General features: G+C 40.5%; 1 protein-coding gene across 8 annotated transcripts in view; it reads left to right on the forward strand.

The window, feature by feature from the left end:
* dlg2 (discs, large homolog 2 (Drosophila)) overlaps nucleotides 1-22975 on the forward strand; it is a 968837-nt gene that overhangs the window by 99168 nt on the left and 846694 nt on the right. For all 8 annotated transcript variants that reach the window (XM_043691613.1, XM_043691618.1, XM_043691619.1 and 5 more), the window contains one exon: nucleotides 2203-2342. In XM_043691613.1, coding sequence (XP_043547548.1) covers nucleotides 2203-2342 — 140 coding nt within the window. The remainder of the gene's footprint in view (nucleotides 1-2202; nucleotides 2343-22975) is intronic.

Below are 22975 nucleotides of genomic sequence, written 5' to 3' on the forward strand. Positions count from 1 at the left end.
GAGAATGTCAAATCTGTGGAGGGGGCAAGATGAACTTTTGAAGCTGTTTTAGTAATATACATTTAATAATTTTTTTTTTAGTATTTTACCATTTATACAGTTTAATAAGACCGTAAGACATAAGAGTAGAAATTAGGCGATTCAGCCCGTGGACTTTGCTCCGCCATTCAGTTATTTCTCAACACCATTCTCCAGCTTTCTCCCTGTGACCCTTGATGCCCTTGATACTCAAGATACTATCTATCTCAGTCTTAAATATACACAATGACCTGGCCTCCACAGCCTTCTGTGGCAATGAATTCCATAGAATCCCCACTCTCTGGCTAAAGAAGTTTCTCCTTATCTCCATTCTAAAAGGTCTTCCCTTTACTGTAAGGCGATGCCCTCTGGTTGTAGTCTCTCCTCCCAATGGAAACATCTTTTAAACATCTACTCTGTCCAGGCCATTCAGCATTCTGTATGTTTCAATTCGATCACCCCTCATCCTTCTAAACTCCATCGAGTATAAACCCAGAGTTCTCAAGCGTGCCTCCTACGTTAAGCTTTTCACGCCTGGGATCATTATTGTGAACATCCTCTGAAAACACTCCAGGGCCAGTACATCCTTCCTGAGATATGGGGCCCAAAACTGCACACAATGCTCCAAATGTGGTCTGACCAGAGCCTCAGGAGTACATCCCTGCTTTTATATTCAAGTCCTCGCAATAATTGCATTTGCGATCCTAACTACTGACTCAATGCAAGTTTACCTTGTGAGAATCCTGGACTAGAACTCCCAAGTCTCTTTGTACTTCAGACTTCTGAATTTTTTCCACATTTTCCACCAAGCCTCTATTCTTCCTACCAAGATGCATGACCTCACACTTTTCTTGTTGTACTTCATCTGCTACTACTTTGTCCACTCTTCTAACTTGCCCAAATCCTTCTCCAGCCTTCCTGCCTCCTCAATGCTACCTGTCTCTCTACCTACCTTTGTATCATCGTCAAACTTAGTCAGAATGCCCTCAGTTTCTTCATCCAGATCATTATTATATAAATGAAAAGTTGCGGTCCCAAAACTGAACCTTGTGGAACACCACTTGTGTTCTCACAAGCCAGCCTGAGAAGGACCCTTTTATCCTCACTGTCTTTATTCAGTAATGATTTGGACAATCACCTGATGAAGGAGTGTCGCTCCAAAAGCTAGTGTGCTTCCAATTAAACCTGTTGGACTATAACCTGGTGTTGTGTGATTTTTAACTTTATTCAGTAAGTTATTCTGTAATCCAAGATGGTGCTGGAATGTGGCACCATTATCCACTTTTCACTATACTTAGGTACAAGTGACAATATTAAATAAATCTGAAGTTAAATAAAGGGGATCCTGGCTGTCTTGCCAGAGATGGCTGACCTAATCTGCATGCTAAATCACTTCCTTAGATCCAGTTACTATTGTCTGAGGCTGTGTGCAAAAGAACAAGTGCTGCCTGACCATGCCCTATATCTGAGGTTGCCGTGTTGTTATTGCTCAGTTCTGTGGAATGAGGCTCCAGATAGATACCATGCCAAGACCATGGAGGCACCTGCCACAGTTGTCGTGGTTGTAGCCAAGGAAGATGGCTGATACAGCCAAGGACTTACCCCGACTATAAGTAATAGAGCAAACTTGACAGGAGCCCTCTCTAGCTTTTTTTATTATCGGGTTTTGAAGCATTGAGTTTCTTAGTAGCAAGAATTGGGAAGGGGAAGTTACTGAGGGAAATTATGTAATTAATCGCATGCAGATGTGTGCATGTAGCTTCCATGACACCTGTTGGTAAGATCTCATTGTCCAAGAAGAGAGGACTACCCCAATTGTTTTCCCAGTGGCAAGAATCTGATATTTAGACCGTTGTCCAATTAAGTCATCACAATCATTATTTCCTTCACCACAGGAAGGTGCAAATCTTGCCTGGAGGCCCATTGGGAAATTTTTTATCTGGTTTTATTGCATTCTTAACAGATACAAAGTGCAGGCTTGCCTAAAAGCATAACTTAATTTGGAGTAGTACATTTTTCTCTTGCCATATATTGAATCAACAAATTATTTAAACTTGTCACTTTGGTAGTCTCTGAAATCAATTCTGGCAAAACATGGAATTTTAAAAGACAATTAAAAAATTTCAATAATTGTTCCTAAATTTATCTTGTTTTTCAGAGAAATGGTTTGTTTTTTTTCTTTAGATATCCAAGAATTCTATGAAGTCACATTACTGAATTCTCACACAAACTTTGCACAGAAAACTGCTGAAGTCAACCACGTGGTAGAAGAATGGGAAGGGAGAAATTCCCATGTGATGGTCACACAAAAGAATATCTCAGAGGTAAGAAACTTTAATGTGTTGTATACCGGAGAAAATGAGTTGCCCAGTTTCTTTAAATCAATCTATAACATGAGTCGTTATTCTTCAGTACAAGATGGATACAATAGCATGCTAAATTTTTGTGTCTTTTGTTTAGAAAAAAAAAAGATGAGCATGATTATCCTTGATTATAGGCAAGTTAATATTATCTGGCATGAGTAACACTCTGTGTGCCAGAAGATTGTGGATTCAAGTTCCATTCCAGAATTTTGAGCATCGGAATGTAGACTGACACTCTAAAAGTTGCAGATGGGGAGAGGTCAGATTTTCTGTCTTTCTCATACCTTGTCTGATCCAACAATATGTACCTTTGAGAAGAAATATCTTAACCGTTTTTCATTTTGTAATGTTAAAGAACAGAGATGACCTGTCAGCATAAAAATGCACATTAAAGGCAATGTATGCTTACCCTACTGAGTCAGACAACAATCTTCCAGTCTTGGTTTCAGTGAAGTTAATAATTTTCTTTAAAGAAAATATCTGTTCTCATGTATAAGTTTGGTTACTTTTGATAAAAGCTATACTGATGTACCATGAATAGTGTGTGCTGGTAATAATAAGAAAGTTTAGATGTGGGTCCAAAAAAAGGTGTTAGAATGCTAATCATACAATTTAGAGCCAGCTGACTGTGTATGAGTTACCAGCCCCCCCTTTCCAGACTTGAGAATGCCTGTATTCTATAGCTTGGCCATGAAAGCAAACTAATAATATATTTACAGTTAAGTAGTTATCACAGATCAATAAAAATATTTATAGTCTTTTCAAAAATGTAAACATAAAAATATACTTCATACCCAATCTCCCTTCCATCCTTGACGGTAGCTTTATGCATTAAGATCCTCTGCCAAATCTCCTACTGTCTTTCATTTCAAATCTCACTCTTTTGCAGCCTTAGTTTCTGTCTGATCTACGGCTATGGCAGGTGACTGTGACTTTGGGAGCTTTGTGAACAGCACTGAGAAGGAGACATAGACTAACTTGATAATAGCTATGATACAGAGTTGAAACTCTTGTTCTGACTGAACATGAAAATTTAATGTAAGGAGTCTACAGGTGGAACAGGTAGAGATGGTAGATACAATTGTTGGCCAACATCAGAGTGGCTATGGTCATTCCAATGTTCATTTGGAGGACGTTTTTGCTTATTCAGGATGTGATGTTGATAAGCAGGCAATGTTGTGATAGTCCCGGGATCAATGCAGTTGTGCAGAGTTCAATCTATATTTGACAGTTAACTTCATGTCAGTGAATTATGTCTCGTGATCATTACATTTGGATTTCGTAAATACATTTGATAAAGTGTGACATCAAAGGTTAGTGTGGAAAATGGAAACTTGTGGTGATACAAATTTGGTTGGCTGATTGGCAGGAAAACAGAGTTTGCATAAATGGATATTTGACTGATTGGCAGATGTGCTTCTGTATTCCTCCAGGGTTAAGTGCTGGGACTTTAACTTCTTACAGTTTACATCAATGAGGTGTGAGAAGGTATTGTAGATGAATTCGAGACAGCACCTGGATAGATAGGAAAGTATGTTAAGGACAATGCATAAAAAATTTACAGACAGATATAGATAGTTTGAGTGACGGAGCAAAGATCTGGCTGATCTGATGGAATTTGATGTTGGAAAATGTGCAGTTGTTGACTTTGGCAGTAAGAGTGAAAAAAGAGTATTATTTAAATCTACAATAATTGCAACATTGAGGTGGAGAGGGATGTAAGAGTTCTAGCAAAAGAGCCACAAAAATGTTAGAGTGAAAATTGAGTTGCCTTTTTTGGACAGGGGAGAAAAGAGGATTGTACAACTTTTGAACTCTAGGTTCTGAAGATAGGGTCGTTGAATTTTTTTATGCAGAGGAAAATAAATTTTTGCTAAGCATAGAGATCAAAGTTTATCAGGGTCAATGGGAATGTGCAATTCAAAAGGCAAACATCATCGTATTGAATGGCAGAACAGACTAAAGGGGCTAAATGCTCTACTTCTGCTCCTATTTTATCTACATGATGCATAAGCCGATATTAAGTTGAGGCATGTTGGATCATTTTTCTTATTTCTGTTCAAATTAACTGTTTTCATTACCTTGGTGATCACATCAAATAATCTGAAAGCATTCACTGTTGTTCATTGCATGAATCTTACTTTATGGGCCATTTTCTCTACCAACAGAGAATTGGGATTTGAAAGATTAACCTGTTTATAAATATACCACCCCATTATTTAATATTCAGTTGAAAATTTAGTTCATGGCACTGGTTTAATCTGTAAGTTGTAGAATAAATAAAGTTGTTCACTTTTAATTTACTTATTATCAAAAAAAATGGTGAAAATAAACTAATTTAAGCATGTAGCCACACTTGAAATAAGATCTATTAAAAAGATGTTGTATTTTTAAACCAAAATGAATGAACCTCACTCCAAATTAATGATAAGGGTCTGGCATTGAGCTTTATTTACCCGACTTTGGATACACATATATTGTTGGTTCAGTTCAGAAGACTTTTGTCTGAATGTTGTAATACTGTTCCTGACTTGGTATTCCAAAATGCTCCTAATCTGGTGAGACAACCTGATGGTAAAGAAATACAGTGACTTTGCATAAGTGGTCAAGCTGAATGAATGAATAAATACTCACAGTACAACTTGTGCCTACCATGCCAACATTCACTTTTTCCACAGCACTCTTTGGCACTCAGACCTCACATCTTCAAATACTCCACTGATATTTAACAATCTAACCATCATCAAGGCTCCACACATTTCCAGATATTCAACAATGTTAATGATTTCACACAAGCATGGTGTCACACAATCACTGGAACAGTGCCCTTTCTCTTGCAGGAGAAGATTACTTTTATAATGAGCATTTTAGTTATGAAGGGAGCCTGGGGTCCTTTTCATTTGAGCACAGGATACTGAGGGGGCTACATATTTGAGATGTATAAGATTATGGTGGCATAGAAAGGAAGAAACTTTTCCTCTTCGTGGAAGAATCAATGACCAGGGCAACGATTTAAAGTATTGGGCAGGAGGATTACTGGGGCTGGGGGAGTTTGTTTCACTGAGGGTGGTGGGAATGTGGAAGTCAGTGCTGGTAAGGATGTTAGAGGGAGAATTCCTCATAACATTTAAGAAATATTGAGAAAAGCAATTGCAATTCCAAGGCATGCAAGTGCTGGAAAACAGGATTAGCAGAGTTGTGTTTTTTTTTGACTGGCGCAGACTTGCCAGACTAGTGCCTTTTTCTGTGCTGTGGACCTGAATTTATGACTCACCTAAACCATTGAACTGTGATTTCCGAATACTTTCTCCTCCACCCATGAAGGTTTGTAGCTCAGGTTGAGGTTTAGGGTGTAGGTTTGCTCGCTGAGCTGTAGGTTTGATATCCAGACATTTAATTACCTGGCTAGGTAACATCATCAGTAACGACCTCCACTTGGAGGTCGCCACTGATGTTACTTAGCCAGGTAATGAAACATCTAGATATCAAACCGACAGCTCAGCGAGCAAACCTACACCCTAAATCTCATATTTTCCAATGAGAGTCTGAGTTGCGGGGAGGTGACAGGTAACCTTTATTGCGATTTACAGCTTCATTTCTCCAGAGCAATATGGCACACCAAAAACTTGAGAACGTCTAAATTTATACACTTCAACCCAGAGCTTCGGAGAAACTATAAGGAGAGGCTGAATATGCTGGGGCTGTTTTCCCTGGAGCATCAGAGGTTGAGGTCTTATAGAGGTTTATAAAATCATGAGGGGCATGGATAGGGTAAATAGACAAGGTCTTTTCCCTGGGGTGGGGGAGTCTAGAACTAGAGGGCATAGGTTTCGGGTGAGAGGAGAAAGATTTAAAAGGGTCCTAAGGGGCAACTTCTTAATGCAGAGGATGATGGGTGCTTGGAATGAGCTGCTAGAGGAAGTGGTGGAGGCTGGTACAATTACAGCATTTAAAAGGCATCTGGATGGGTATATGAATAGGAAGGGTTTAGAGGGATATGGGCCAGGTGCTGACAAATGGGACTAGATTTATTTAGGATATCTGGTTGGCATGGACAAATTGGACCAAAGGCACTGTTTCCACGCTGTATATCTCTCTATGACTCAATGATTTTATTAACATTAGTGATTTTCCATTCTGCTCAAACTTCTTGAATCCAGTGAGTTTGGAATATTTCGACCGATGTTTCTAATATTTCTGCAGTGTTACGACATGGGGTAAACCCCTCTGCTCATTTAAACCCTACACACAGAAAAGATTCACTCCGTGCTATAATCTGTGAAAATTCGAGAGGTAAAGAACTATCCCAAAAGTCACTATTTAAAGTAAAAATTAATAACTTTAATTGTAAAAGTCTAACAGAGAATAATTAACTTAGAACTATTTACAACTCATTTATCTAAACCTATCTTTTACCTTCCCTTCTACAATACTAGTATGCTAAAACCCACTGATTAAGATTTACCAAAATATTAAATTTTCAAGACTAGCCAATTGTTAGATCTTCTCCTTATATCTCCCTCTGTCTTTTTCTTCGGAATATCTGTTTCACAGGTCATTGATAGATAAAGCTACCTTTAAGAGAGCTATTCTCTGGGCAGTCTGCATATGTTGGTGGCTTGGCAGTTCTCCTCCAACTGTTCATTTTTTCCGGTGTTATACCCCAAAGCATTGGATCATTTTATTGGTTTCAATATTGTCAAAATACTAAATTCAAGCTTGATTGGAGGTTAGTATCTTGGGGCATAATTTAAACTGATTGATTGGCTGAGGTTGAATTTGTTTTTTTTCCTCATAGCAACCCAGATACTGCTAGCTGCTGGACCAAATATTACATTGTAAATTATCAAGTACTCTATGTTCTTGCTAAGTCCTTCAACTCTCTTAAAGATACAGTATCCCTTATACTTTCATAACACCTCCCCCTTTAAGAGAAAATGAACCACTATAATGAAAAGATGGCTTCATTTTTAAAATATTCTTTAAGCACATTACCCTAACATACAGATAACATAAATCTAAGTTCACCTTAACTTCTTCCCATATACCTGCATGTATATATAAACATTAAATAAATACAAATCTCATCTAAACTTTATCTATTGAATCTGCGATAATGCATCTAAAATTACATTCTTATGATCCACAACATATACGATTTTTAAGTTAAAAGTCTGTAACGTGTGACTCCAGTGTAATAGTTTCATACTCTTGTCTTGAAGTATTCTAAGAATGTAAGAGGATTGTGATCCGTCCACACAATCGTCTCCAACATATTGTTCGTGACATACGTACAAAATGTTGTAAGGCCAGTACCAAACTCAATAGTTCTTTTTCAATTATGCAGTATTTCCTCTGGTGGATGTTGAGTTTCTTAAAAAAAAAGCCAACTGGCAGTTCAATCCCATCCTCATCTTCCTGTAGCAGTACATCTCCAACTCTAGGTCACTAGCATCTATGGGGACTTTAAAAGATTTTGACAAGTTTGGTGTAGCTAAAACTGAAATAGCTTCCCTTCAAGAAGCTAGGTTCGCTGACAGCAGACCACTAAAAGAAAAATGTTATTCATTCAACTGGCAGGGGAAGAATTCAGAACAAACACTTTGGAAAGCTGCAGGCTTCATTTTAGGAAACTTACTGCGTTCAATGATAATCCCCGTTGACAAATGGTTCAAACACTTTTTCTTCAACTGTTTCTCAATTCAAGCAGCACCAATTAACCTCACATGTATCTATGTTCCATTGCTCATCTCCACTACAGAAGATAAAGTGATTGACATTGCTATATCTGGAATCACTCAAGTTGGAACAACTTTACTTACTTGAGGACTTCAACACAACAATGGATACAAACCATGAGGCATGACCTTCCTGCTCCAGCCATCGTGCTACAAATTGTGCTGGAGACATCAAAGTTCAGAGCATTGGCACAAGCTGAATCTGATCATCACCAGATGTAACATTTGAAGAGTAACGTCAACACATACAGTCATCATACAAAACTGAGTTAAGTCTCCAGAGCAGTTGGATACCTCTAAGATGTTGGAACTCAGACCACAATCAAAGAATTATTAGACAACTGAGTGTTGCAGTCATGCAGTTTAGAAAAGATCTCAAATTTGCGAATGCTTACAAGAAACCAGCCTTGAATATAGCTGAAAACCACAAGAGATATTTGCTTCTTACAATGCTGCAAGAATAGAGTTCAAGGAAAATCCAGAGATTGACCTGTCTTAATTAGGTTAGATATGGTAAGAAGCCAAAGTTGTGAATAAATGGTGAATGCAGTTTTCAGAGAATACCGGGAGTTTTCAATGCATGTGTGTGGGGATTGGGTGGGCAGGCAGGTACAAAGAGAGTTTAATTGAAGGGATGTGCAGGGTAATGAACAGGCAAACAATGATCAAAATATGACCGGAAGGAGTAATAAATGTGTACAGAAGAATTCACAGCAATTGCAGTAATTCATAATGGTAAAAGTTAAAGTTGGAGACCCTTTTTAATGAATGCGGTGAATTAAAAAAAAAGCAATGTTGCCAGCATGGGAAAAAATGATGATGACTTGGTAGCTGTTATGGAGACAAGGCTGCAGGGTGACCATGATTGCAAACTTAATATCCAAAAATATTTAGACCAGTCAGTCTTACGTCTGTGGTCAGCAAGGTTTTGGAAAGAATTCTGAGGGATAGGATTTATGATTATTTGTAAAAGCATAGAGTGATTAAAGGCAGTCAGCATGGCTTTGTGCGGGGCAGGTCATGCGTCATTAATCTTTATTGAGTTCTTTGAGGGGTGACAAGACAGGCCGATGAAAGTCGAGCAATGGATGTGTTGTATATGGACTTCAGCAAGGCATTTGATAAGTTTCCCCATGGTAGGCTCATTTATAAAGTCAGGAGGTATGGGATACAGGGAGACTTGGCTGTCTGGATTCAGAATTGGTTGGCTGACAGAAGGCAGAGAGTGATTGTAGATGGAAAGTATTCTGCCTGGAGGACAGTGTTGAGTGGTGTCCCGCAGGACTCTGTTTTTATTTTAGATTAGATTAGATTACATTACAGTGTGGAAACAGGCCTTTCGGCCCAACAAGTCCACACTGACCCGCCGAAGCGCAACCCACCCATACCCCTACATTTACCCCTTACCTAACACTGCGGGCAATTTAGCATGGCCAATTCACCTGACCTGCACATCTTTGAACTGTGGGAGGAAACCGGAGCACCCGGAGGAAACCCACGCAGACACGGGGAGAACGTGCAAACTCCACACAGTCAGTCGCCTGAGGCGGGAATTGAACCCGGGTCTCTGGCGCTGTGAGGCAGCAGTGCTAACCACTGTGCCACCCTGCCACAAACTGTTCTTGGCCCACTGTTCTTGGGCCTCTGCTCTTTGTAATTTTTATAAATGACTTGGATGAGGATGTTGAGGGGTGGTTAGTAAATTTGCAGATGACACAAAGGTTGGCAGTGCCGTTGATAGTATAGAGGGATACTGCAGGCTGCAGCGCGACATAGACAGGATGCAGAGCTGGGCTAAGAAATGGCAGATGGAGTTCAACCTGGAAAAAATGTGAAGTGATGCATTTTGGAAGGTCGAACTCGAATGCTGAATATAGGATTAAAGACAGGATTCTTGGCAGTGTGGAGGAACAGAAGGATCTTGGTGTTCAAGTACACAGATCCCTCAAAGTTGCCACCCAAGTGGATAGGTTTGTTAAGAAAGTATATGGTGTTTTGGCTTTCATTAACAGGGGATCGAGTTTAAGAGCCGCGAGGTTTTGCTGCAGCTTTACAAGTCATTGCTGAGACCACACTTGGAATATTGTGTCCAATTTTGTTCACCCTACTATAGGAAAGATACAGAGGCTTTGGAGAGGGTGCAAAGAAGATTTACCAGGATGCTGCCTGGACTGGAGGGCTTGTCTTATGAAGAGAGGTTGACTAAGCTCGGACTTTTCTCTCTGGAGAAGAGGAGGAAGAGAGGTGACCTGGTTGAGGTGTACAAGGTAATGAGAGGCATGGACAGAGTCAGAGACTTTTCCCTAGGGCAGGATTGACTGGCACGAGGGGTCACAGTTTTAAGATATTAGGAGAAAGGTATAGAGGAGACGTCAGAAGTAGGTTCTTTATGCAGGGAGTTGTGAATGCATGGAATGCGTTGCCAGGGGTGGTGGTGGAAGCAGAGTCATTAGGGACATATAGGCGACTGCGGGGCATGCACATCGACAGCAGTGAATTGAGCGGTGCATAGGTTAGGTTAATTAATATCAGGATTAATCCTCGGCACAACATCGTGGGCCGAAGGGCCTGTTCCATGCTGTACCTTTCTATGTTCTATGTTCTATTTAATGTTCAGGCAAAAGAAGTTGGTGGGATAGTGTTGTCAATAAAAAAAGATATTGGTGAATTGGGGTGAGTAGTGATATAGGTGCAATAGCTCGTGATGGTGAATCAGTTTCAGTGGAAATACAGATTAATAAGGGAAAAAAGTGACAGGTGGGAGTCATTTGCAGGCCCACAAAGAGTTGCTTAACTGTAGGGCTAAGTATAAATCTGTCAATAAAGAAGGTATGTATTAGGGCATGACAATTGTCATTTGTAATTTTAATCTGCCTATTGACTGGACAAATCAGATGCGCAGGGGAATATGGAAGACAAATTTGTAGAGTGCTTCATAGAGCAGTGCACTACAGAACATGTGAATAGGTTATTTTAGGTCTAGTAATATGTAATAATTCAGTAATAAGAGATTGCACACTTAAGAGTCCTCCTATTGATAGTGATCACAACATGATAGCATTTCAATTTCTGTTTGAATGAGAGTAATTCAGGCCCCAATTATGTATCCTCAACTTAAATAAGGAGAGTAGCAAAGATATGAAGAAATGTCTAAAGTGGTTGGGAAAATGCACTGAAGGCTGAGTAACTGGACAAATATTTTAGCAAACAAAATTCCAGTCAAAAAGAAGGACTTAATAAAAAGGATGAAACAACCATGATGAACAAAGGCATTCAAGGACAATATCCTACCAAAATATAAGGCATATAAAGTGGGAAAAAAAAACCAGTGGGAGGCAAGAAGTTTGGTAATTGTTTTAGAAACAGCTGGATTGACTGACAAGCTAATGAAGAGGCAGAAAATAAATTGGCAAGAAATATGAAAACTAACAGCAAGACATTCTACAGATATAAAAGAAAGCGTGGGATGCTTGAAACATGCAACTGGGGAATTAACAACACAGAAATAGCAGGTAATTTAAGTCATTATTTTGCATCAGTCTTGATGGTGGAGGAGATGATAAACATCCCAAAGGAAACAGAGAATTAAGGTGCTAACAGGAGAAAAAGTCTTGAACCAATCTTTATCATGGGGCTAAAAGGCAAACAAGTCACCAGGAACTGACAGACTGCATCCAAGTGTTTTAAAAGAAGAAGCTGCTCTTATGAAGGTGTAAGTGATACCATATCTTTAAAAGAGTTGAAGGACTTAACAAGAACACAGAGTACTTGAGGATTTACAATGTAACATTTGGTCCAGCAGCTAGCAGTACCTGGGTTGGTGTGAGGAAAAACAACAAATTCAATGCTGGCCAATCAGTTTAAATTATGCCCCAATATACGAACCACCAATCAAGTTTGAAATTAATATTTTGACAATATTACAATCCAATGAAACAATCTGATGCCTTGGGGTATAACACCGGGAAAAATTGAACAGTTGGAGGACAACGACCAACATACGCAGATGGCCTGGAGAATAGCTGTCTTAAAGGTACCTTTATCAGAGACCTGTGAAACAGAAATCCCTAGGAAGAAGAAAAGAGGATAGAGGAAGATACAAAGAGAAGATTCGACAGCTGGCTGGTTTTGAAAATTTGAATATTTTGGTAATCTTAATCGGGGGTTTTATTGGACTAGTATTGTAGAAGGCAAGGTAAAAGATAGGTTTAGATAAATGAGTTGTAAATAGGTGTTAGTTAATTATTCTCTGTTAGACTTTTAAGAATTAAAGTTATGAATTTTTACTTTAAATAGTGACTTTTGGGATAGTTCTTTACCTCTCAAATTTTCACAGATTATAGCACGGAGTGAATCTTATCTGTGTGTCGGATTTAAATTAGCAGAGGGGTTTACCCCGTGTCGGGACGGTTTTTGGGGGTTTGTCATCGGGATTTGAACTGGTTTAGACAGATTCGAATAGATTTGGGGGTACGAAAAATCCCAGCAGATTTAAACACTTGCAGTTTAGTGTTCTAGATCTTAAAATAAAATGTAGGTAGGACAGTTTGCTTGATTTCGGTGACTTGTGGTTGATTAAATTAAAAGTGTGAGAAATGGCTCTTAAAATTGCTAAAGCGGTTCTGGGATTTGAAGCTGATTCTCAAATGTGCCAAGAAAGTTTAGAAGGAACGAAAAAGGCCATACCTTTAGAATTAGCAAATAAGTTAGATTTGGGTTTAACCAAGGACAAAAGTAAAGCTGAAGTTGTATGAGAATTACTCAAACACTTAGGTGTATCAGAGAATAAGACAAGTTTAGTCGAGGTAGAAAAACTTACTTTAAAATTGAGGAAAATTGAGTTAGAAGATAAACAAAGGGAGAGAGAAAGAGAGAGAGAAAAAAGAGAGAGAGGAAAGAGAAAAAGCGTGAGGCGAGAGAGAAAGAGAGGAAAAAGAGAGGGAGAAGGTTCTTAGCTGAGCAAAGAGACAAGAAAGGGAGAGACAAAGATAGAACATGAATTTGAGAAGTTGCGACTTAGTCAGGAAAGTCAAGTTAACAGGATGGTGATGAGAAGAGAAGGTAGTGATATATACAAATATGTCAAAACTCTGCCACATTTTGATGAGAAAGATTTTGAAGCATTCTTTATTTCATTTGAAAAATTGACTAGGCAGATGGAGTGATCTGAGGATTTATGGGTAGTGCTAGTTCAGACTAAACTGGTAGGCAGAGCCAGTGAGGTATCTGCTGCTTGTCAGATGGAGGGGTTAAGAGATTATGAAGAGATTAAACAGACTATTTTAAATGCTTATGAATTGGTACCAGATGCATATAGACAGCAGTTCAGAAACATATAGAAGGTACCATGTCAGACTTATGTTGAGTTCAAAAGAATTAAACATAGTCATTCTGATCGATGCTTTAAAAATAGATAAGACCTTTGAGGCTTTAAAAGAGATTATTCTGCTGGAGGAGTTTAAAAACTCACTTCCAGAGATGGTAAGAATTCACGTGGAGGAAGAAAAAGTTCAGGAAGTGAGAAGCACAGCAGAACTTGCACATGAGTACATATTGGTGCATAAGATAATCTTCTGGCCAGAAAATTGTCCTGTGAGGGATAGAAGTTTGGAGAAGGGGAAATCTACACTATGAAACCAAGAGTAGAGCACTGGTAAGAATTTACCACAGGATAATAAAAAAAAAGCCCAAGACGGTGGAAAGGAGGTGCAAGGGCTGACATGTTCACACTGTGGTAAAGTGGGACACATAAAGTTACAGTGCCGGCCATTAAAAAAAGGCTTTGTGGGAAAAGCTGTGGTAAAAACATGAAGCCAATGGCATTAGTGAAGGTAGTGAAGGAAAGCCCAAGAGGAGCCAAAGAGCCGCAAGAGAGTGCACAGCCTAGGCAGGGCGAGGTATGGAGTTAGTACCTGATCTCGACAAAGAAGTTGCCTCTGTGGGTAAAGTTTACTCAGAACAGGGGGAGAAGGACAAGAAGTTATAATTTTGAGAGGTACAGGATCTAACCAGTCACTGATAGTAAAGGATGAGCTAATATGCACTCTTTCGGATCTGTTACTCGAGAGTGTGATAATTTTGAAAAAAATAGTTTAGCACGGTGGCACAGTGGTTAGCACTGCTGCCTCACAGTGCCAGAGACTCTGGTTCAATTCCCACCTCAGGCAACTGTCTGTGTGGAGTTTGCACATTCTCCCCGTGTCTGCGTGGGTTTCCTCCGGGTGCTCCGGTTTCCTCCCACAGTCCCAAGATGTGCAGTAGTGTTAGGTGAAGGGGTAGATGTAGGGGAATGGGTCTGGGTGGGTTGCTCTTTGGAGGGTCGGTGTGGAGTTGTTTGGCCGAAGGGTCTGTTTCCACACTGTAAGTAATCTAAGTAATCTAACCAATTACCTACAGTATAGAAACAGGCACTCCAGCCCAACAAGTCCACACCGACCCTTCAAAGAGTAACCCATCCAGATCCATTGCCCTACATCTACCCTGAACACTATGGGCAATTTAGCATGGCCAATTCACCTGACCTGCACACCTTTGAATTGTGGGAGAAAACTGGAACACCTGGAGGAAACCCACACTGACATGGGGAGAATGTGCAAACTCCACACACAGTTGCCAGAGGCGGGAATTGAATCCAGATCCCTGGCATGGAATAGATGGACAGAAATTTAGCGTTCCCCTACATAAGATCAGGTTGGAGTGCCAACTCAAGACTGGGGAAGTTACAGTGGGGGCAATTGACAGTGTCAGTTCCAGGAATTCAGTTTGCTCTTGAGAATGATTTGGAAGGATCCAAGGCAGGAGTGACACCCATTGTTGTCGAGAAGCCCAAGGAAGAACAACAAACTGATGAGTTAAAACAGAAAAATCTTGGTATTTTCCCAAACTGTGTAGTAACCAGATCCCACTGTCATAAGTCACAACACAAAGTGAAAAGTAAAGAGAAAGATGAAGGAGTTGAGGTTCAGTTAGCGGATACCCTATTTGACAATAGTGCAGGAAAATCCTGAACAGGCAGAGGATCAGACAGAAGTGTTTAGTCCTGAAAGGCTAAGGGATTTGCAACAGCAAAACAAGATGATAAAAGATATATATGTGGATGCGTACTCTGAAAAGGAGACAGAGAATATTCCTGAGGGTTATTATCTGAAAGATAGAATCCTAAGACGGAAATGGAGACCACGGCAGTTTAGTGCAGAGGAGAAATGGGCTGAAATGCACCAGATTTTGTTGCTGGTAGCATGCAGACAGGAAGTGTTACGGGTCGGACATGAACTACCTGCAGGTGGTCACCTAGGGGTATGAAAGACTCAGTCTAAGGTCCAAAAATGTTTTTATTGACCTGGAATGTGCAAGAATGTGGTTAATTTTTTGCCACACATGTCATTCATGCCAAATGGTAGATAAACCGCAGGCAGTAATAAAACTAGCACCGTGGGATAGGTTAGTAAGCTATCTGTCTCATGAGCATAGAACACAATTGAAAGATTTGTTATTGCAGTATAAGGACACATGTAAAAATCAGATGGGGAGGACTAATGCTATTGTACATGAAGTAGAGAGAGGGAATACTGCTCTGATAAAACACCACCACTATCGGCTTAATCCATTCAAAGATAGACAGATCCAGAAGTATGTGCAGGCCATGCTTGATGAGGATATCATTGAACTAAGCCAGAACGAGTGGAGATCGTCGATTGTTAAACCGGTTAATTCCCAAACTGGACGGGACTCAATGATTCTGCGTAGATTATCGGAAGGTCAACACTTACAAAATTGGACTCATGTCCGGTTCCTAGATTGGAGGACTATATCGAGAAAGTCGGACAGCCAGTTACATCACCAAATTGGACTTACTGCGTGGTTATTGGCAGGTACCTTATTTCTGCGTTTGTAACCCCAAATGGGCTATATCAATTTAAAGTGATGCCCTTTGGAATGAAGAACGCACCCGCTACACTCCAAAGACTCATGAACCGAGTTGTGGCTGGGTTAACAAACTGTGCAGTCTATTTGGATGATTTAGTGATCTTTAGTAAGTCTTGGAAAGATCACATGGTACAGTTGGCAGAGCTCTTTGAACGACTCCGAGAAGCAAAACTGGTGATAAACTTAAAACTGAATTTATGAAAGCAGAGGTGACATTCTTGGGACATAACATCGGTCATGGAAGGTTGATCCCACAGAATGCAAAAATGAAGGCTATTGAGGAATTTCCACAACCAACCTCAAAGAAAGAGGTGCTTTGATTCTTAGGACTCAGCAGATTCTATTGGAAGTTTGTTCCAAACTTCAGCAGTGTAAAGGCACTGTTAACCAATTTCCTGAAGAAGAACACAAGGTTTCGGTGGACAGAACAATGCCAGGAGGCATTCGACCATTTGAAGTCAATATTAACCACCAAACCCATTTCAATGTACAGCCTGTCACATTTAATAGATGGACTTTTTGAAAACGAAGTTCAAATCATGAGAATTATGTAGATTTTCTGCACGTCAAGTGTGTTTATGTTTACTCAGTCAATGAATCCCACATTGTGGGTCCACGTCCTTAGAGCAGCCATAGTGCACTCTTCCAAACTCAGCACTGGATGTGAATGGTTTGCTGAATTTGGGTTTCCTACCTGTGTAAATTGTGCTTTGTCCAATTTCCCTTATTGTCATTTTACCTGTTTTTAAATTAATCTTTCATAGGATGTGTGTGTTAGAATTGGGCTGCGACACTATTTGGGTGGAGAAAATACGAACAAGGAATAATATTTGTCCACAGCTTTGAGACATGATTGTTTCCATTGTTTCGTAGAGGTTGCTTAAATATAAACTTGGGCTTGAATACACTGATTTGAAGATGAAATGTTATTGGCAATAATAGATAACGAGTAATCTCAACTGTTGATGAAGTTTTCAGCAGTAGCAATGCATACTGGTGAGATACTGTTAAACCTAAATCACTTTTTAATCATTGTACTAACTACAGAATTCTTTTGGCACATTAATTAAGTTAGATAAACCTGCAATTTGGATTGTGTTCTGTGGGAAGCAGTATACAGAAGGAGAGACTGGGGGTGGGAAGAATATATTTGAATCTCACTGGATTGTTTTTATTGGAATAAAGCTGAATCTAAGTGAAAAATTTATGAAATTAAGTTTTGTTGAGTGAAAACGTTTTGTTGAAGCTTTTTGTCTTGTACTCATTAAGACAATTCACAGTATTATCTATTTAAATTGAAAACTATCATTTTAACTTTATCAGAGTTGAGTAATGAGCCATGTGTTATATGAATTGTGGTGCTGGTGTGATGTCAGGCATATAAATCATACATCTGAAAGACTGGTGAATCAGATCAAAGAGTAAATCCCTTTTAACAAACAAGGTACTGACTCATACAGTCATAAGCATGGAAACAGACCCTAAGGTCCAACCAGTCATGTCGGCCATAATCCCAAATTAGAGTAGTCCCACCTGCCCACATCCCTCATATCCGTCCAAACATTTTTTATTCATTTATTTATCCAAATGTCTTCTAAATGTTTTAATTGTATCTGCATCCACGACATCCTTTGAAAGTTAATTCTACACATGAATCATTCTCTGTGTAAAAAAAAAGTTGTCCCTTCTGTCCTTTTCAAATCTTTCTCCTCTCATCTTTAAAAATAGTTTTGCTGCACCCAAGGGAAAAGACACCTGCCACTCACCCTATCTATACCCTTCATGATTCTATTAACCTCTAAGGTCTCCCCCTGCCTCCTATACTTCAGTAAAAAAAAGTTCCAGTTTATCCAGCTTCTCCTTATAACTCAAGCCCTCCATTCCTGGCAATATCCTGGTAAATTTCTTCTAAACCCTCTCCCTCTGAGCTTAATAATATCCTTCCTACAACAGGACAACCAGAACTGGACATTGTTGTCCAGAAGAGGCCTCACCAATATCCTGTATAACCTCAGCATAATATCCCAACTCCTGTACTCCAAGGTCGGAGCAACGAAGACAAGTGTGCTAAATGCTGCCTTAACCAACCTGTTGGTATGTGATGCAAATTTTAAACAATCATGTACTTGAACCCCTAGGTCTCTCTGTTCTACAACACTACCCAAGGCCCTACCATGGATTGCCCTTGTTTGTTTTACTAAAATGTAATACCTTGATTTATCCAAATTAAACTCAATTTGCCACTCATCAGCCATTGACCCAATTAATCAAGATCTCTTTGTAATAGAGTCATAGAGATATACAGCTTGGAAACACACTTCGGTCCAATTTATTCATGGTCGAGATATCCTAAATAAATCTAGACCCATTTGCCAGCATTTGGCATATCCCTCTAAACCCTTCCCTTTTATATACCCATCCAGATGCCTTTTAAATGATGTTATTGTGACAGCTTCCACCACTTCCTTTGGCAGCTCATTCCATACACACACCACCCTTTGCATGAAAAGGTTGCCCCTTATGTAACTTTTAAGTATTTCCCCTTTCAGGGATTCCCCACCCCAGAGAAAAGATCTTGTCTATTTAACTTATCCATGCCCTTTATGATTTTATAAACCTCTATAAGGTCACCCGTTAACCTCCGATGCTCCAGAGAAAATAGCCTCAGTCTATCCAGCCTGTTCCTATAACTTAAACCCTCTAACCCTGGCAACATTCTTGTAAATTTTTTCTGAACTCTTTCAAGTTTCACAACATCCTTCTTATAGCAGGAAGATCAGAATTGCATACACTATTCCAATAGTGGCCTAACCAATGTCCTGTACAATTGCACCTCCCAACTCCTATACTCAATGCTCTGACCAATAAAGGAAAGCATATCAAATGCCTTCTTCATTATCCCTTCTACCTGTGACTCCACTTTCAACGAACTATGAACATGTACTCCAAGATCTCTATGTTCAGCAACACTCCCCAGGACCATGCCATTAAGTGTATAAGTCGTGCCCTGATTTTCCCCTTCAAAATGCAGCACCTCACGTTTACCTAAATTAAATTCTATCTGCCACTGCTCAGCCTATTGGTCCATCTGATCAAGATTCCATTGTACTCTGAGGTAACCTTCTTTGCTGTTCAATTTTGGTGTCATCTGCAAACTTACTGACTATACCTCCTATGTTCACATCCAAACCATTTACATAAATGATGAAAAACAGTGGATTCAGCACTGATCCTTGTGGCATTCCGCTGGTCACAGGCCTCCACTCTGAAAGGCAACCCTTCGCCACCACTTCTATGTCTTCTATGTTCAAGCCAGTTCTGTATCCAAATAGCTAGTTTTCCATCTATTCAGTGTGATGGAGCCTTGCTAACCAGTCTATCATGAGGAACCTTGTCAAATGCCTTACTGACGTCCATATAGATCATGTCCACCACTCTGCCCTCCTCAATCCTCTTTGTTACTTCAAAAAAGTCAATCAAGTTTGTGAGACATGATTTCCCACACAAAAAAACCATGTTGACTATCCCTAATCAGACCTTATCTTTCCAAATATATATAAATCCTGTCCCTCAGGATCATCTCCAACATCTTGCCCACCATCGATGTCAGGCTCATCGGTCTATAATTCCCTCGCTTTTGCTTATCACCTTTCTTAAATAGTGGCATCCAAGTTAGCCAACCTCCAGTCTTCTGGGACCTTACCTGTGGCTATCAGTGATGGAAATATCTCAGCAAAGAGCTCAGCAATCTCTTCCCTAGTTTCCCACAGAGTTCTCGAGTACACCTTATCAGGTCCTGGGGATTTATCCACCTTTATGTGTTTTAAGATGTCCAGCATCACCACCTTTGTAATTTGGACATTTTTCAGGATGTCGCTATTTATTTTTCCATGTTCTTTATTTTCTATACCCGTCTCTGCAGTAAATACTGATGAAAAATACTTTGTTAGTATCTCCCCATCTCCTATGGTTGCATGCTTAGGTGGCCTTGCTGATCCTTAAAGGGCTGTATTCTCTCCTTAGTTACCCTTTTGTCCTAATGTCCTAATCCCTTTGGATTCTCCTTAACTCTATTTGCCAAAGCTGTTATGTCCCCTTTTGCCCCACTGATTTATCTCTTAAGTATACTTCTTCTGCTTTTATACTCTTCTAGGGAATCCCTTGATTTCTGCTGTCTGAACCTGCCATATTCTTTTTCCTTATTCTTGATCAAGACCTCAATTTCTGTAGTCATCCAGCATTCCATACACCTACCAATCTTGCCCTTCACCCTAACAGGAATATACTATCTCTGGATTCTCGTTATCTTATTTTTGAAGGCTTCCCATTTTCCAGCCACCCCTTTACCTGCGAACATCCCCCACCCCAATCAACTTTTTCTTGCCTAATATGGTCAAAATTAGCCTTCCTCCAATTTAGTATTTTAACTTTTAGATCTTTGATAAACTTTTTCATTGTCCACTGTAGCACCAATTTGGTGTCATCTGCAAACTTACTAACTATGTCTTCCATATTCTCATCTAAATAATTTATATACATGACAGATAAAAGTGGGTCCAGCATCCATCACTAGGGAACACCAGTGGTGACAGGCCTTCAGTCCGAAAAACAATCCTCCACCATTCCAGTCTCTGTCTCCTGCCATTAAGCTAATTTTCTATCCAATTGACAAGGTCTCCCTGAATCCCATGTGATCTACATCTACTAATTCCTGTATCATGTAGAACCTTGTGAAAGGTTTTATCACTCTGCCTTCCTAAATCTTTTTGGTTACTTCTACGAAAAACTCAATCAAGTTTGTGAGACACAATTTACATCCCATAAAACAACTCTATCCAACCAATCTGCACTTTCAAAACTTGCAAAACCGTGTCCAACATTCAATGTGGTTCTACAATTGGACATAATTTCCTGGATAATCCTGAGTGTGAAAATATGACACTGACAACCAGTTAATCTGACTCAGTGTGATGCACTTGTGTGTACTAAAATCTACATATGTTAACATACAGGGACTTGTTCTTGTAGACAGGCTGAACTTCACCTGTTTTTTAAATTAATCTTTCTTAGGTGGGTATCTCTGGCTTGCCCAGTACCCTAGCCCTAATTGCCCAGTGAACAGTTAAGAGGCAACCACATTGCTGTTGGTTCAGTAGTTGTGACAGCATTTGTGGCGAGAATTCAATGTTTTGCATTGAGTGACCCTTCCCCTGAACTGGTGGTAGCTAGGAATATGTTGGTTTTTTTGCAGAAGATAAGAAGGTGGGAGGAGGTAAGGAGTAAATGATAGGTGGAGATAGAGCCCAAAGAGTGAGAAAAACAGTTGGGCAGACAAAAAGATTGGTAAGAGGAGACAATGTGATCACGAGGTCTGGTGTGTGGGGGCTTGATCCAGGACATGGGAGAGCTCAAATCCTAAAGTTGTTGAATTTGATATTGAGTCCAGAAAGCCACAGGTTTCGCAAGTGGTTTCGCTGAAGCACTGCAGTAATACCGAGTCAGAGGGCAGGGTGGTGTGTTGACGTGGCAGGCACTAGAAGCTCAGGATCTATTTTGCAGACTGAAGGTAGGTATTTGTCAAAGCGGTCACCCAGCCTATGCTTTGTTTACCCAGTGTAGAGGAGAGATGGAAATGTGTTGCTGGAAAAGCGCAGCAGGTCAGGCAGCATCTAGGGAACAGGAGAATCGACGTTTTGGGCATTAGCCCTTCTTCAGGAATGAGGAAAGTTGGTCCAGCAGGCTAAGATAAAAGATAGGGAGGAGGGACTTGGGGGAGGGACGTCGGAAATGTGATAGGTGGAAAAAGGTCAAGGTGAGGGTGATAGGACAGATTGGGGTGGGGGCGGAGAGGTCGGGAAGAAGATTGCAGGTTAGGAAGGCGGTGCTGAATTTGATGGATTCCTCGTCAGACCACAGCGAAACGACGGTTGGAGGAAGAACACCTCATCTTCCGGCTAGGAACCCTCCAACCACAAGGGATGAACTCAGATTTCACCAGTTTCCTCATTTCCCCTCCCCACAGCCTGTCTCAGTCAAATCCATCAAATTCAGCACCGCCCTCTTGAACTGTGCTACCTGCGCATCTTCCTTCCCACCCATCTTCTCCAACTCCACTCCGAACTATCACGGTCTCCCCTCAATGTGCATCTACTGATTGACTTCCTACATCCCCGCTCCACTCTCACTATAGCCCCATCAACCGTCCTATTCACCTCTCAGTCCCCTTCCAAGTCCATGGAAATGTGTTGCTGGAAAAGCGCAGCAGGTCAGGCAGCATCTAGGGAACAGGAGAATCGACGTTTCGGGCATTAGCCCTTCTTCAGGAATGAGGAACCAACTTTCCTCATGCTGGACCAACTTTCCTCATTCCTGAAGAAGGGCTAATGCCCAAAACGTCGATTCTCCTGTTCCCTAGATGCTGCCTGACCTGTTGCGCTTTTCCAGCAACACATTTCCATCTCTGATCTCCAGCATCTGCAGACCTCACTTTCTCCCCAGTGTAGAGGAGACCACATTATGAGCAGTGAATGCAGTAGACTAGATTGTCTGAAGTGCAGGTAAAGCATTGGTCCACCTGGAAAGTGTGTTTGGGCCCTTTGATACTGAGGATGTAAGAAGTAAATGGATAAGCATCTTCTGCCATTGCAGGGTAAAGTTCTGTGGGACTGTATGGGGGATGTTGAGTGTGATGGAAGTGTGGACCATGATGTCGCGGAGGAATCGGTCCCTGTGGAAGGCTGACACGGAGGGGAGGGGAATATGTCTGGTGATGGCATCTCACAGGAGGTGGTGGAAATGGCAGCTAATGATCCTCTGGATGTGCATACTGGTGGGATGGTAGGTAAGGCCAAGGTATTGCTATTGTGAAAGGGAAGGGGGGCTGAGGGCCAAAGTGGGTCAGTGGATCGGACCCAGCTGAGGACTTTGTCA

Source organism: Chiloscyllium plagiosum, chromosome 6, assembly GCF_004010195.1.
Source record: "Chiloscyllium plagiosum isolate BGI_BamShark_2017 chromosome 6, ASM401019v2, whole genome shotgun sequence".
Classification (NCBI taxonomy): domain Eukaryota; kingdom Metazoa; phylum Chordata; class Chondrichthyes; order Orectolobiformes; family Hemiscylliidae; genus Chiloscyllium; species Chiloscyllium plagiosum.